We start from the raw sequence: 16,431 nt of genomic DNA on the forward strand, positions 1-16,431 counted from the left end.
GAGGCAGAAGAGACACTGTAACAGCAAACGATCAGGATGGGGCTGGGGCTGGTTTGGAGGAGGCAGCCTCCACAAGCAAAACCTTTCTTGGAAAGGTCCAACAAAATCATCGTAATAGCTCCTATTTAGCGAACACCGACTGTGGACCGGGCACTGGGCTGAGAGTGTACGTGGGTAGGTTTTGTCTAATCCTTTCAAGAACTCTGCGTGCGAGATTACTGAGGAGGGACTCAAGCTGAGAGGAGAGTGAAAAATTGGAGCCAGGTTTTGAATTTAGGTCTGTCTGACTTCGCAGCCCGGGCACCTGACTCCAGAGCAGTGGTTTTCAAAGTGCACTCCATGGAACCCTAAGGGTTCACAGAGGCACTTCCCTGCACTGGCTGCCGTGGAGTGGAGGGTGGTGGAAGAGGAAGTAACCCAGCAGGCTGGGCTCCAGGCCCTTCTTTCCTTCCCCCAGAATGGCCAAACTTTGATATGATTTATGTACTGAGCTTCCATGGAAGGTTAATTGGAAGAAAAGATTTCATGACCAAAAAGGTTTGAAATCCATGGCATGCCGCCTTCCAGAACGAACATGGATTACTGACCAAAGCTTCTTGCACTGATTTCAAGGGAACACAGTTCCGTTTGGTGGACTTGCCAAATAGTCTGGCTCAGGCTATGCCCCCTGACCCTCTGTGCTGTGAGGCCACCCCGTCATAGCTTCTGGCCTCCAAGCCGTAGGCTGCCCTCAGGGGGAACGGGACTGCCCCAAGGACTGAAGGCCCAACACACTGACGGGCCTGAACGGGGTAAATTCCTGGGACAAGTTCACCATCAGGCACAGCCTCTAAATCCTTTTAGGAAATGCGTGTACATGGATGACAGCGAGGAAGCCCTCAGATTGACCGGCCTGAGGAGGCCTCTCAGGACCTTCCTTGTATTAATTAGGACGCAGATTCAGCTACTATAACAAATGTCCAACTCATGAGGGGCTTCGGCACGAGTTTATTCTCCCACATGTAATAGTGTAAGTGTAAGGAAGTGGGGGGTGAGGTACTGTCTCCATGGTGTTGGGGACCCAGCTTCCCTCCGTCTTGCTGCTCTCGCCTCTGCAACATGTGCCTTCTCTGCTGTGGTCCAAGATGGCTGCCCATTCCTACTGAGGACGACTGTTCTGCTGGTCTTCCATTGGTCAAGCATAGTCATGTAGCCCCACTGAGCTGTAAGGACGGCTGGGACACGTAGTCTTAGCTGGGTGGTCACGTGCCTAATGGAAACTAAAGGAAGAAGGAGAGAATGGTTATGGGGAAGCACATATCCATCTCTGTCATGGGTGGACTTTCTCTATCAAAACTGCTGGTGCTGGCGTCCGCGTGAGCAGGGGTCCGCAGTAACAAATGGGAAGTGCCCGCTAGGTTGGTGACTTTCCACATGACTCCATAGTCAGTCAAGAAATCGGCAGTGGGGCGCCTGGGTGGCCCAGTCCATTAAGCGTCTGTCTTTGGCTCAGGTCATGATCCCAGGGTGCTGGAATCAAGTCCCACATTGGGCTTCCTGATCAAAGGGGAGTCTGCTTCTCCCACTTCCCCTCCCACAACTTGTGCGCTCACACACACACACACACACACACACTCTCTCTCTCTCTCTCTCCTAAATAAATAAGATCTTAAAAGAAGAAGAAGCCAGCAGTGCTTAACTTTATAGAAGAAAAACATGGCAGCCTGGGTGTTATCAGGGAAAATTCTCCCAGAAACTGGGTTTCTCACTTCTTTCTTCCCAATCAGAGTCTCACTGTCTGTGCTGGTGAAGGACAGTCTGGGGTGTCCCTGGAAGACCCTCTGATCACCCCAGGAGCAAGCCTCTTCTGGTTAGTGCCCTTCTGGTTCCAAGGAGCTCCTATTTGAGCTGTGTCAGGAGGAAGGTTTACAGTGAGGAGGTAGAGCCCTACCGTGGGCTCCAAGGGCCAGAGATGATAGACAGGCTGACTCAGAGTCCAGGAAAGCAGTCAGAAACCAAGGCTGCTTTCTTTCTCTCCAGGCCCAAGTCAACACTAGTCTCTTTTTCACTCACTCAACATATATTTATTGAAGCCAAGTGCATGTAAGGTCTTCCTTCTCCTCTCTGTGGACAAGAAGTCACACTTAGGACAGCACCCCGATGACACAGAGGTACGGACGTCCACCTGCTGCTCAGCGGAGCCAGGGTCTCTCTTCCTTGCTTGGAAAGTGTCTCCCTCTCTAGCTTCAGTTCCTCAGGGAAGAGCTTGAGGCGTCAGGGGACTTCCACATGCGAGCAGGACATGCCAGCTTTGGAAGGCTTTCCACAGACTTGGATTCTCAGAGGAGGCAGCTGGGTCCTTCACAATGGGCTTGTGTTTCACCCTTCCTTCAGTGCTGAGGGAAGATGTTGTCCTTGTCACCACCTCACATGTTCTCAGCACAACCTCGGGCCCCAGCAGCTGCAGGATCCTTGTGACTCAACTAATTCAGCAGGCAGATCCTAACACCTGCCATATGCCAGGTGCCAAGCCCTGCACTAGGGAGGTGCTGGGGTGACAAGATGAACATGACACATGTTCCCCTCAGCTCTGTGCCCCATAAAGGACCTGCGCTGGTCCTTCTGATGGGGGAGACTTTATTTCTTTTTTAAAGATTTTATTTATTTAATTTATTTTATTTTATTATTTTTAAAATTTTTTTTGTTTTTTATTTATTTTTAAAAGATTTTATTTATTTATTGGACAGACACAGATCACAAGTAGGTAGAGAGGCAGGCAGAGAGGGAGGGGAAAACCGGCTTCCCGCTGAGCAGAGAGCCCCATGCAGGGCTCGATCCTGGGACCCTGAGATCATGACCTGAGCCAAAGACAGAGGCCCAACCCACTGAGCCACCCAGCTGCCCCTTATTTATTTATTTTAGAGAGAGAGAGGCAGAGGCAGAGGGAGAAGCAGACTCCCTGCCGACAGGGAGCCTGATGCGGGGTTCCATCCCAGGACCCTGGGATCATGACCTGAGCTTAACTGTTAAGGCAGACGCATAACTGACTGAGCCACCCAGGCACCCCTGACGTGAGAGAGTTTAACCAATGATTAAAAAGCAGCCCATGTTACCTTCCAGTGGGAACAGTTGCTTAAACATCCGAGAAACAACAGACCAAGGAAAAGCCTTTGCCTTTGAGCGAGACTGACCTGGTTTCAGATGGGGCCCAGGAGACGCGTCCCCTCACTCCACCCTTTGCCGTCTTAGCTGAGGCAGCAGACACACAAGTTAGCATCTGTTTGGGGTTTCCGACCCACGGCAGAGTGTGGCTTCTGCCTGGGGGGGCCCTCATTTCTGACGCTTGGAGGTTTGGCAAAAGCTCTCACCGCATGAGTCCCCGGAAGCAGGTGATAGAAACCAGACCCTTCTCCAAGCCTCCAAGCAGCCGTTTTTCAACACGGGTCTGCTCCAGTTCCTACGTGGGAGCTGCATTTGGTTGACTCCCACCCTACCTGCCCAGGTCTGTTCTCTGTGGGCTGTTGTCCTGCTTTGCTTGGTAACATGATCCCATTCCGGTCACGAGCATGTACAATGGTAGCTGTGGCACGGGGGAGGGGCAGGCCCCCCTCCCACCATGGCTGTGCCCTGCGACTCATCGACTCATCGGCAAATCCTCCAGTTGAGCACATCCCCCGTGCCTCACCCCCATCGATAAAGGCAGCCCTCGCCTGTGGGAATGTCTGGTCTTAGAGGAGAGGACTGTGGGAGCCCCAGAAGGCTTGTGAGCAGTGTGATGGGGCCTTGCATGTGCCTTAGATTTGTCTGACAGCCGCGCAGAGGGCCGGTGGAGGGCTGGGGGGGGATCAGGAGGCTGGAGGGGAGGCCCCCCTCCCCTGCCACACCCTGCTTCTCCTGCTCATCTTCCCCCAACCCTGCCCTGACCCCAGGTCCCCAGAGCACGTCACTTGTCAGAAGAGCAGAGCCTGCCTCTTGGCGGCTGGAGAGGACAGGCATCCCCTGTCCCTGCTCATGCTGGGCCCAGGGCAAGGGCCGGCTGGGCAGCTGGCAGGTTGGCAGGGAGAACATGGTCTGTCTGCTCTGCTGTGTCTGCAGCCGCGGCCGCTGGACAGCCTGATTAATGACCCGCTGCGTCCAGGGCTCCTCACGGGTCAGCAGCCCCATCTCCTCAGCCGCAGCCAAGTGCACCAGCCGGCTCTGCCTCCTTCTCCCTGTGGCTGGCACTCCCAGATGGGTTGAAATGCTACAACATCGCCTCCTACCCGGGCTCTGCCACCCTTTCTGATAACTGTTTCCTGCCCTCTTTTAAATCCTGGCCCTAAATGCTTCTGTGCAGGAGAGGCTTTACAGAACTAATTTCCAGCTGGCTGTATTCTGGCTTGTTCTTTATCTGCTTTGGGCTCATGGTAGAGGTTAGAAATGTCTCAGAGGAACCACAGCTGCTTCTCTCGGCTTTCTCAGCCTCTGGTGACTGTCATGTGGGCTCCGATTTCTCCCTCTGCTCAAGGGTTTGTGTCTGTGTGTCCTACTTGCCTAAGGCCTACCTCCTCCATCAGACTAGCAGCTCCCTAAGATCAAGAGTCTACCTGTATCTTTTTTTTTTAATTTATCTATTGATTTTTTTTCTGAGGGGGGTGGTGGGGCAGAAGGAGAAGGAGAGATGCTCCATGCCCAGAAGAACCCAATGCGGGGCTCGATCTTGAGATCCCTGAGATTATGGTCTGAGCTGAAACCAAGAGTTGGACTCTTAACGGACTGAGTCACTGAGGCACCTCTCTGCTTTCCATCTTCAGACTGGGGGCTTCTAAGATCCACTTTTTTCTTTTCCCTGAAGCAGGGTAACCCCGAGCAGAGACTACATGTCCCCTTCAGTCTGGGAGCTCCTTGAAGACCATAGCTCTGTTTGGAGCTGCCCTGGCTATTTCTTGCTGATGCACCAAGCTGAGGTCTGGCCTGGGCATGATCCATGGCCCAGGATGTCCAGGCCGAAACCAGCACTCAAGGCCACAGGGCTCGCACGAGGGAGGGCGGTAACTTCCTGGGGAGGGCAGAGGATGGCTCCTGGCCAGCCCGACTCCTCATACCTCCTGTGTTCTCTGTCTCGGGTGGTGGCAGGAGGACAACCACAACTACTATGTGTCCCGTCTGTATGGCCCCAACGAGCCCCGCAGCCGCGAGCTGTGGGTGGATGTGGCCAAGGCCAACCAGAGCCAAGTGAAGGTCCATAGAATCCTCTCCAACACCCACCGGCAGGCTTCGGTAAGTAGGCCAGTCCCTGGCAGGGCTGCCTTGGGCTGGGAGGCTGGGGGCCAAGGCATTGTGCCTGGTCGGTGGGCAGGGTTGTGGCCTGAGGTCCATGATCTGGGAGGTGCTTTCCAGGGAACTCTGGAGCCGGGGTGCTGCCTTGAATTAAGGTGCCCACCCGTGGTCCTGGCGGCCTGTCCTGGACATGCCTGCTCCCTGCTCTGTCCAGACAAGCATGGGGCAGTGTGGGTGCCCAGCCTCCTGGCCTACAGCTTGGCCCATGCTGATTCTCTCCCATGCCCTGCAGAGAGTGGTCTTGTCCTTTGATTTTCCTTTCTACGGGCATCCTCTGCGGCAGATCACCATAGCAACTGGAGGTAAGGCTGTGTCGGTGGGACTGGGGGAGGTTTGGAGATCTCAGCCAGAACCCAAGGGACCTACCTGGAAAGGTTCAGTGGAGACGGGGGTGTACGGATAGGCAGTGGAGGGTCCCGCATTGGGCTCTTTCTTGGGATCCCAGTCTCAGGAGGGAGACGAGTGTGTGTGTTGGACCACGTCCCCCGACGTTGGCTGACTTGCGTGTGTGTGTGTGCATGTGTGTATGTGTGTGTCTGTGTGTGTGTGTCTCGGCCAGCTCCAGCCAGCCTGGACAATCCCTGTGGTCCCTGTGTTTCAGTCTGTGAATGAGAGAGAGAGGAGACTTCCCTGAGAGCCTGGCTCTTGGGATCAGGCTCCTGGCTGACAAGAGGAGCCTCTCTTAGGTTCCTGTGCACTTTCCCAGGGACAGGGAGGGGCGGGAGTCTGTGCCTACCTGGAGGGGCAGGGAGAGCCTTCTCTGCTCTGGAGCCCTTTTGCTCTGTACACACTAGACCCAGAGCCCAGCAGGCGAGGGTGGGGAACAGAGAGGTCCAAGATTCATTTCCAAAAAAAAAGATTCGCTTCCAGCTCCCTCTGCACTGTCCCTTCCGCATAAGGAAGGCACCCCTCTAGGTCTTCTCTGGTGATTCCTCTGCCTTAACCCCCCTCCCCCAGGCTTCATCTTCATGGGGGACACGATCCATCGGATGCTCACAGCGACTCAGTACGTGGCGCCTCTGATGGCCAACTTCAACCCCGGCTACTCTGAGAATTCGACAGTCGCTTACTTTGACAATGGTGAGACCAGATCTCAGAGTTTACAAACGCCCCCTGGCTCAGGGGCTCACTTAGTCAGCCCCTTTAGAGCAGTCCCAAGAGAGGACAAGGACTTGCTTACGGTCACAAAGCAAGGCAGCTACCCACCTTCCTGTGTTCACTGTCTTCATCTCTAAGATGGGGACAGGATGCCTGCCACCTAGCAGGATCTGATGAGATAGGAAGAGAAAAGTGCTTGGCTCTTAGCAGAGGTGACAAGCGTTAGAGGCCATGATTGTGTCTTATTCTCCCTGGATTGTCACTTGAGCACCCAGCACCCCACCACACCTGTGTTGGTCTCCAAAGCTGCTGCGGGGCCCGCCTCCCTGGCCAGCCGGCTCTCTCCTCTCCTCCCCAGGGACAGTCTTTATTGTTCAGTGGGACCACGTCTACCTCCAAGGCCGGGAGGACAGGGGCAGCTTCACTTTCCAGGCAGCTCTGCACCACGATGGCCGCATTGTGTTTGGCTACAAAGAGGTGAGCGAGCTTAGCTGCGGAGACAGCTGGGTCTTGGAGTCTTTCATTCAGCAACTATCTGTAGAGAACCTGCAAATGTGCCAGGCGTAGGCCTTGGTGCTGGGGAGACAGCAGTTGATGAGATGGCTGGAGGCCCTGCCCTTCTAGAGCTGTAGGTCTGGTTGGGGAGATAGATGGTAATTGCAGGGACAAGTGTAGAATCACCACTGTGACAAGTATTCCTAAGTTAGAGGTGCCCGGTGTCAGGAGTGCCTTTAATGAGGCTTTTTTCCCCCTTTTCTTTTTTTCATGAGGCTTTTTATCTCAGCAGAGGTCAGGGGAGGCTTCCCTGAGGAAGAGTTGAAATCTGCAGGAAGCAAAGGAATTCCTTAACAGGAAGCCAAGAGGAGAGGGAAAAGCACATTCAAAGGTCCTGTGGCAGAACAGGGCATGGCTGGTACAAAGCCTTGGAAGAAAGCAAGGCTGGAGGGGAGAATGTAGGGGACAAGCAAGGGCAGGGGAACACCCAGCTTTGCCTTTAAGAAAGGTCACTCTGGGGGCACCTGGGTGGCTCAGTGGATTAAGCCACTGCCTTCGGCTCAGGTCATGATCTCAGGGTCCTGGGATCAAGCCCCACATCGGGCTCTCTGCTCAGCGGGGAGCCTGCTTCCCTCTCTCTCTCTCTGCCTGCCTCTCCGTCTACTTGTGATTTCTGTCAAATAAATAAATAAAATCTTTAAAAAAAAAAAAAAAAGAAAGGTCACTCTGGCTTCAGAGTGGAGAACAGATTCTTGGTGGCTCAGAGGGAAGGCTGCGGGATGGTTTCAGAGAAAGATGTCAGCTTGGAGTAGGTGGCGTGAGATGGAGAGAACTAGACAGATCTAAGAGCCAGAGGGCAGGTGAATTAATAGGATTTGGAGATGTGTTCGGTGGAGGGTGGATGAGATGGACGAAAGGGGGTGACTCCCAGGTTTCTGGCCTGCATGGAGGTGCCATCCACTAAGAGCAAAGAAAAAGTGAATGTGCTGGAGAAGTTGTGGGAGAGACTTGCAATTTGGATGGGGACCATTGGATTTGGGATGTCTTTGAGTCCTCTGAGAGGTGCTGCTGAGCAGGCAGATACATCTGGAGATCAGAGGGGAGCTCTAGGCTGGCCCAGGGGTGCTTGGGGGGCGGCGGGGGGGGGTAGATGGTGCCTTTTTTCTCCTGCCACAGATCCCTATGCCTGTCCTGGAAATCAGCTCCTCCCAGCACCCCGTCAAAGCAGGCCTGTCAGATGCTTTCATGATTCTCAACCCTTCCCCGGATGTCCCAGGTGAGTCCCTAGGGATCCAGCGGAGCTCTCGGACGGGGTGGGTGGGGGTTGGACCGAGCTCCAGCTGACCCAGGCTGTAGGCGGGTGGGGATGGGCAGTGGAGGGGGTGGATGGAGGACAGAGAGCCAAGCAGGAAGGAGGGAAGATGGAGCATAATGAGTTCCAACTTTTCTTCATTAAAGCAGAGGAACCATTTTTTTCCCCCAGTGAAATCTCTAGTGGGGGGTGTGGCTCTAGTTTTGGAGGGGAAGTAGAGCCACTCAATACCCCGTCCCTTTAGAAAATCTCCACAGACACCAAATTAAGATTTTTGAGTCCTCACAGAACACAACTATAAGGACATCCCCATCCCAGGTGATAGGAGCATCACAGGGGGCTTCAGGGGAAGGAAGCTGGTCTTGGCCACGTTGTTAACTGTCCTTTGGCAAATCAGATCTCTCTAGCCTCTGTGGCTTCTTCTGTAATATGGGGTGTGTGTGTAGCTGGAACGGTGCTTTTTCCTTCCTGGTCCTCTTCCAGTTCTGATATTTTGGGGGAATCACAGTTCTTTCTCTCCTGCTTCTAACCCCTGCTCACCGCCATGAGGGTCTTGGATTCCCATTTCTGGGGAAGGCACGGCAGGCAGGCCGGCTGCTTTTTCTAGACCCCTGGCTCCAATGCTTTTGAACCTGACCTCTTCTGTTATGCTGTGTATAAAAAAGCCCTTCTGTCTAGGGGCACCTGGTGGTGGGGGGTGGTGGTGGTGCTCATTCGGTTAAGCCTCTGCCTTCAGCTCAGGTCATGATCCCAGGGCCCTGAGACCGAGCCCCGTGTTGGGTTCCCAGCTCAGTGGGGCATCTGCTTCCTCATCTCCCTCTGCCCCTCTCCCATCCCATGCTCTCTTTTGTTCTCAAATAAATTAATACAATCTTAAACAAGAACATTAACAAAGTCCTTCTGTCTAACCTGCGGGGCCCCAAGCAGGAGCAGACTGGTTGGTGTCTGTTCTTCTCTATCCCTACCCGTACTTGATGGGACTGGGGGATATTCTGAACTCCACCCTAGCCGTCCCAGGCTGGATGAGAGGATGTGGGTGAGAGGCACCAAAGGGCTTCCCTGTGGAGAGGCAAGGCACCACCATTCGGGGAACTCCAGGGGTTCTGAGAGAAGTATCCTTCCTACATCTGTTGGTTGAATTCAATCAATACACATGTTCTGAGTTTCTACTCGACACTATGTCCTGGGTGCTATGGAGATACAATGAAGAGGAAGTCATGGAGGGACTCATCACCTGAGCAGAGCCTCTGTCCCTAACGGAAATCCGAGGGAAGGGACCAGGGCTCCTGTCATAAGCCTTCATCAGCACCTTCCATGTGCAAGTTTCAGTCCAGTGTGAGGGGCTTGGCTCTGGGGTGGGAAGCGTGGAGTCCAAACTCCCCACAAGCATCTGACCTCCAGCAAGTCACTTATCCTCTTAAAGTTTATTTCTTTATCTGTAGTTGGGGATATAAGTAGTTCGTGCCCCCTAGTGACTGTGAAGGTGAATGCTATGATGCACACGAAGCGTTCCCTCCGATGTCTGGTGCACGGAGTCTGTAAGTCCTGCATTAGGATATCTTTCTGTGCTGGCCCTTAGCACACGATGCGGTGTTTGATAACCCAGCAGGACATCTGGAAGGGGAGCAAACAGTGCAGAAATAGGAGCATGTCCTGACACTGGTGTGTCATTGGTCAGATGCCACGCCCACAGTCGTGGCTTTTGCAGCTAGTGGGAAAACAATCACGTGCTACAGTGGCAGTTTCCCAAACTTCACCCATGTGCACGTTACCTTTGAGGTTTTTGTCATGAACATAAATGACTGTTCTGTTATTATGAAGGCTCTTCTTTTTTTTTTTTTTTTTTTAAGATTTTATTTACGTATTTGTCAGTGGCGGGGGAAGAAGTGCAACCAGGGGGAACAGGAGGCAGAGGGAGAAGCAGGTTTCTGCTGAACAAGGAGCCCAAAGTGGGGTTTAATCCCAGGACCCTGGTATCATGACCTGAGCCAAAGGCAGATGCTTAACCCACTGAGCCACCCAGACGTCCCTATGAATGCTCTTCTTTATCCCAATTTATAAGGTGATATTTTTGCACGAATAAATGTACCCGGTCTAAAACTCAAAAGATAAAAAAAGTTTTTATAAAAACAATTAGGTTTTGGGAGAAATGGGGGGGAAAAAAAGAAAAAACAATAGGTTTCTCTCCCATACCTGATCCCTGTCCCTAGTTTTCCTTTCTGGAGGCAACCCTACTACTGGGTTATTTCCAGAGCTGTAAGCCTATAGGTAAGCAAGCATATGTTTGGTTATTTAACACAAATGATGGCATATGATGCCACTGTTCTACCCTTGAACGAAGTATATCCTGTCCATCATACCATACCAGCTCCCACTCCGTTCTTGTTACTGGCTACTTGATAGCCTGTCACACAGATGTTACCTTAATTTAACCAACCCCTCCCCCCACGTAGGCTTTACAGCTGTTTCCCACTTTTGCCACAAGAAATAAGGCTGCTGTGAATTTTCTTGCAAGTAGCTATTTTTACTCCCCGTTGTGAGTATTTCCGCAAGTAAATTCCCACGATCCAGATCTTGCCCCGGCGGCTCTCAAGGTGCTTGCCAGGGTATAGTCATCTCCGCTGCTGACTGGGGTGGAGCTGGCGAGAGCTCTCCCATGGGTGTGGGCAGGGTTCATTTCCTTGAGGAGGGCCCCCTCTGTCCCTGCCCTGTGGACCTCCCCGTAGGACAGCTCATCACATGGTAGCTGGCTTCCACCAAAGCAGGTGAGCAAGACAGCCGGAGGGGGTGGGCAGGACCTAAGGGCTGTCTTTTTGTAACCTAATCCTGGAAGTGCCATCTCATCACTTTTGCCATATTCTACTGGTTAGAAGCAAGTCACTAGGTCCAGCCCACACTCAGAACAGGAGTCCAAGGGCAACAGTACCAGGAGGCAGGCCAGTGGGGGCCACATTGGAGGCTGCCTGATGACCACGCTGATTATAATCCCATCCCCAGGCTCTCAGTTTTATCGTATTTGGTCAACCTCCCAGCACTGCAAGTGAAGTCTGTATTTTAAATGAGGACACAGAGGCTCTGTGAGGTGACTCGCTTGTGATCACACACACAGCTCCGAGAGAGAACTGAAACCCAGGTCTTCCTTTTTTTTTTTAAACCGTGGGGTCGTTTGAGACTTTCTAAATCTAATCTAGGCCCATTCCAGCCAGAAGGGTGAATCCTTTTCTCCTCAGCTCCCCAAACACCCGCAGCCTGATGTGCCGCAGATCCCAGGCTGTTTTGCGGGATGGGCGGTTCTTAGCGTCCCGGTCCTCGCGCCCGTGTGCCTTACGGAACCCGTCTGGTTCATCCGTGCCTCTCTCAAAGGGCTTTGTGGGCTGGCAGCGTCTCAGGAAATGTGTGTTGGATCCAGCTGTTGTATGAGGGTGAATTAAAGGAAGTCAGATCCCCCAGGGAGTGTCTGCATCTGAGGTTTCTCTGTGATTCTGGAATGAAAGGCTGTCTTAGGGCAAGCCAGGGAGATGTGGGGAGGCGGGAAGAGGGGCAGGGGAGGAAGCACAACCCACCTGCAAAAACAGGAGGGCAGTTGCGCCTGCTCCAGGAGGCGGGGCCTCCCTGGCGTGGGAGCTGCGGGATTCAGGACTCCAGGTGCTGTTAGCTGAGCTGTCCTGTCTGCCTGTCCGCCCGCAGGCACCCGGCCCCCAGACAAAGTCCCGCAGCCCCCAGCCTCTCATCTCCTTCCCTCCTCCCCTCATTCCTTCTTGTCACCGCTGGATCTGATCATGTCATTCTCTGGCATCTTGTTGCAGCAGCATGAAGTCCAAATCCTTAGCGCGGCATTCAAGGTCCCATGCAGCTGGCACGGCCTACCCATCAGCCACCACTCTCTGTCGGGGCATCACTGGTCTGCGTGCCCTGTTCCCCAAACGTGCCAAGGGCCGTCCACATCGCTATGACACAGTTCTTTTTTTTTTTTTTTCCTTTTAAGATTTTATTTATTCATTTGAGAGAGAAAGAGAGAGAGCACAAGCAGGGGGAGAAGCAGACTCCTGGCTGAGCTGGGATCCCAATATGAGACCCCATCCCAGGACCTGGAGATCATGACCTGAGCCGAAGTCAGATGCCCAACCAGCAGAGCCACCCAGGCCTCTCTCTATGACATAGTTCTTGTTTAAAACGGCGCCCATTTCAACCCTTTTGCCACTTGGCAAAATTCTCCTCATCCATTGGTCCAGCTCTGATGTTGTCTCCTCCCTGCAGCAGAACTCCTGGTTTCCTCAGACCCCTTCTCCCCAGCAGGCCATGAGCTCCTTGGGGGGCTCACCGTGGCCCTGGCGCTTAGCTCAGTGCCCCGCGCGGCAGGGCAAGCGCTCAACAAATGTGCAATAAGGCCGGGGCGGGAGCCTCTGGAGGGAACGGGTGCCGCAGAAACCTGGTCCTCTGCACTCTGGTGACCCCAAGGGAGAACAGGGGCCTGATGTGGTGGAGGGGCATACTAATTAATTGCATCTCTCTTTGTCAGAGGTTTTTAGCCTGGCTCTGGGCAGAGACTTTAGGAGGAATATCGAGGTGTGGGGGGGCCATATTCAGATGCCAGCCTTTTTCTGGGACAGCACCCATGGCCTTCATTGGGTTGTTGTTGTTTTTAAAGATTTTATTTATTTGACAGAGAGAGACTCAGCGGGAGAAGGAACACAAGCAGGGGCTGTGGGAGAGGGAGAAGCAGGCTTCCCACTGAGCAGGGAACCCTATGTGGGGCTCAACTCCAGGACCCCGGGATCATGACCTGAGGGCCGACACTTACCAACGGAGCCACCCAGGTGCCCCCTTCATTGGGTTTCTAAATGGGCCACCACCTCTGCTTTGGGGAGTGATGGATTTGATGTGGCTGAGAGGTCAGATTCCTCTGGGTCTGCTATTCAACCCACAAGTAGGGAATTAGTTTGGATTAGGCTGAGCTGCAAATAACAGTAAATCCCAAATAACCGTGGCTTCAGGGAGACGCAAATTCAGGGACAGCTCTCTTGTCTGAGGCTCCCATTGTCCAAGCCTCCCTGGGATGCCGCCGCCAGAAAGGATGGTATCGCTAGTACCCAAGCCCCTCCACGCCTGGAGTGCAATGAGAAGTGGAGGTTGGTTTCCCCACTATTCCAGAATTCCCCGGCAGTGAGCCCATGGGCTGGTCTACGAGACTGTCTCCTTCCCCAGGCTCCACTTTCCTCCCACCCCTCGGTTTTGGGGGTGGGGGGACTTCAGCACAGTCTCACTCTGGGATTGAGGGAAGGCTATGCTGCAAAAACCAGAATTTTTCTTACCATTACTTCCTTACATAAACTGTTACACAGGCTTTGCAGCAGAGTCTGCAGAGCACGCCTAATGCAGAGACAAGATCTATGGGCAATTAGCAGTGGCTTTCTGCAGAGGCACGCAAAACATACAAGGTAGCTCATTTGCTCTTTATTTGGCCACGAGGGCCCCCAGCAGTCAATAAAATTTCCTCTATTCATTTGTTTAAGAAACTCGTTCTTGGTGCACCTGGTGGTTCAGTTCGTTAAGTGGCTGCCTTTGGCTCAGGTCATGATTCCGGAGTCCTGGAATCGAGTTCCCATGGGGCTCCCTGCTCAGCGGGAAGCTTGCTTCTCCCTCTGCCCCTCCCCTTGCTTATGCTTTCTCTCTATCTCTGTTAAAATCAATAAATAAAACCTTAAAAAAAAAGAAGTACATGAACAAAGAAATGAAAACTTCTTCTAAAACTGCCATCTTATATTTTTTTAATCTTGTAGCCACCCATTTTTGGAGTGGTTGCACTTTGTGGCAGGACTTGTCAGTCTGATTTCTTCTGGCCAATCCAACCCTTCCCCGCTGGTGTCTGGTTTTGAAACAAAATGGGACATGTAAACCTCTCTTTTGAGCCGCTAACATTTCTTGTCTGGGCAGCAGCGCTTTCCGTGTCTGGATCTTAGTATTTCTGAATCTTTGATGAGTGGAGGCAGAGATAAAAACAGAACGTCCCAAACTGCCAGAAATGTGGCTTTGAGGAGGCCTCTGTCTTGCTTCCGGAGGGATCTGTTGGTCGTGCAGATGGACGTCATCGTCCTTGGGCGAGCCCCAGATGTTGGCGAGATAATCCAAAAGCAAATAACTCAGGCAGGGATATTAAGAGTTCTGTTTATAGAGAAATAAAATATTACCCAAGCCATACACTCAAACAAGTACACGTTGGCAGTTGAAGTGAGCAAATATTTTTAATCAGCGGTCTATTTCCGCACACCCACTCTCATCCCCCTTTCTACCACACTCCTCTTCCCTGCCCTGCGGTAGGGCGATGATGGGCTTTGGAGCACATCTGACCCCGTCTGGCTGCATCCTCCCTTGAAACACACCCCCAATTCTGGTTCCCCAGCCCAGGTGGTGGGGAGACCCATCCCTAGATTCTGGCGGGAGGTTTGCTGGGAACCTTGCCTTCCATGGCTGCTGCTTGTGTGTCTCTATCCCTGAAGTCGGCCTCCTCGACAAGTTCATGCCCTCATTCATGCCCAACCTGACTTCACTTGTTCTTTCCATTTCTCCTTCCTTCCCACCCTGGGGTCAAGCACTCCTCTACCTCCTTGCAGGTGGGGAATCCGGAAAGCCAGCTCTCCCCTCCTTTGAGCTCTAAGGTCAGAAGGGGCATGTCTGACTACAGTGCCCATTGGGCTCCCCTTTTGAGAAAGGCCATAGTCTGGTGGGCTGGGCAGGAAGGGTGTTTTTCCTGTAGGCTGTGGACTGAAGTTATAAATACGTTGCTGAGGTTTGGTGACTACCTATAATCCACGCATTCGTTCACAGTCATTTCTTTTGAGGCCCTTTTATGTGCAGGGGCTGATGCTAGGGGCTGGGTGGTGGGAGTGGTAGAGCTCAGCACGGTGGGGCAGGTGTTGATCAAAGTCAATACTGATGGAGGGTGTAACAGGGGATCCTGGACAACGTGCAGGAAGCTGTGAAGCTCAGAGGAGGGGCCACCGACGGTGCTGGGGAGGGCGGGGAAGCCTTCGAGGGCGTGTCCTTTGCGTTGAGTCTTGCAAGAGGAAGCAGATAAAGGAAGAAAGGTTTCCACAGATTATAGATCCCATGGTCTCACACCCCTTGGAAGACCTGGAATTTCCCTTTGTTTTCTTCCCCCTTACATTTTAATGCTCAAAGGGGTGATTTTTCAGAAGAAGAGATAGCTCTTGGGGGAGGTGTGTTGGACAGAGTTGTGGAAGGCAGTCTGGGTGTCCTCCATCTAGATGTCTCACATCCCCTAGGCTCACTCCTATCCTAGGCCACCTTCTCAGTGCAATTGGTGCTACTTGGGAAGGGCCCTGCAGTGCATACAGGCCCTGATGAAAGATTAAAGATTAAAAACTGAGCAAAAAATGACAGAAAGCTGACCTTCCTCACCCCAATCTCTTCCAGACTCCACTCCTGCTTGGCAACGGCCCTTTCTTGTACCAAAATAAATATGTGCGTCTGTGTGCGTGCGTGCGTGCGTGCGTGCATGTGTACAGGGCTCTGTGAGCCTCATCCCTCAGCTTTTGATGGAAGAGTCTCTCCTCCCTAGGACCTTGGTAAGCCTGTAGACATCGGGCAGTGACTGCCTGCCTGAGAACTATGAGGATTTCCTTTAGGCCCCTTCCCTTTCAGACTTAGGATTGCTTAGGACAAAAATAAGGACGCAGTTCCTCCATCTTTGGGATGTTGGCTTAAGTATTTATTTTTACTGAAAATGTTTCCCTTCTGCCCTTTTAGAAGCACAAATACAGTGGTCCCCCCCTTATCTGCGGGCACAGGTTCCATGATCCCCAGTGGCTTCCTGAAACCATGAGCAGCCCTGAAGCTTGTGGATACTGTGTTTCTTCCTATACCTACATACCTGTGGTAAAGCTTAATTTATAAACTAGGCACAGTGAGAGATTAACAACACTAACTAGTAATAACACAGAGCAATGATAGCAATGTCATGTTATAAAAGTCAAGTGAAAGTGAATGTGATCTCTCTCTCAAAATATCTTACTGTACTGTACCCACACCCTCTGTTGGTGAGGAGATGGGGGGAGGTGAGCGGCATGGCTGATGGAGTGGGGGGTGGGGTCTCAGGCTGCGAAAGCGAAGCCTCGAATGTGGAGGACAACTGCAGAGAAACCAGGAGCTATGGTGTGGTGGGCACCCTTGTATAGAATCACGAGAGCAGAGTGACCATGTCTCTTCCT

The 16,431-nt window shown here is 52.6% G+C and overlaps 1 protein-coding gene and 1 long non-coding RNA gene across 2 annotated transcripts in view; one reads left to right on the forward strand and one right to left on the reverse strand.

Moving 5' to 3' along the window:
* The window catches only part of PLXDC1 (plexin domain containing 1), a 56,080-nt gene that overhangs the window by 19,462 nt on the left and 20,187 nt on the right, over window positions 1-16,431 (forward strand). Inside the window, exons 3-7 of the mRNA XM_004764682.3 lie at window positions 5,095-5,238; window positions 5,531-5,600; window positions 6,256-6,378; window positions 6,755-6,873; window positions 8,068-8,167. Coding sequence (XP_004764739.1) covers window positions 5,095-5,238; window positions 5,531-5,600; window positions 6,256-6,378; window positions 6,755-6,873; window positions 8,068-8,167 — 556 coding nt within the window. The remainder of the gene's footprint in view (window positions 1-5,094; window positions 5,239-5,530; window positions 5,601-6,255; window positions 6,379-6,754; window positions 6,874-8,067; window positions 8,168-16,431) is intronic.
* On the reverse strand, window positions 970-3,500 carry LOC123389174. Its single transcript, XR_006603741.1, has 2 exons — window positions 3,171-3,500; window positions 970-1,259 (listed from the first exon to the last, which is right to left on the reverse strand). It is a non-coding gene; the product is annotated as an uncharacterized LOC123389174 (long non-coding RNA).

This window comes from Mustela putorius, unplaced genomic scaffold (assembly GCF_011764305.1).
Source record: "Mustela putorius furo isolate JIRA1106 unplaced genomic scaffold, ASM1176430v1.1 tig00003962_pilon_pilon_pilon, whole genome shotgun sequence".
NCBI lineage: Eukaryota > Metazoa > Chordata > Mammalia > Carnivora > Mustelidae > Mustela > Mustela putorius.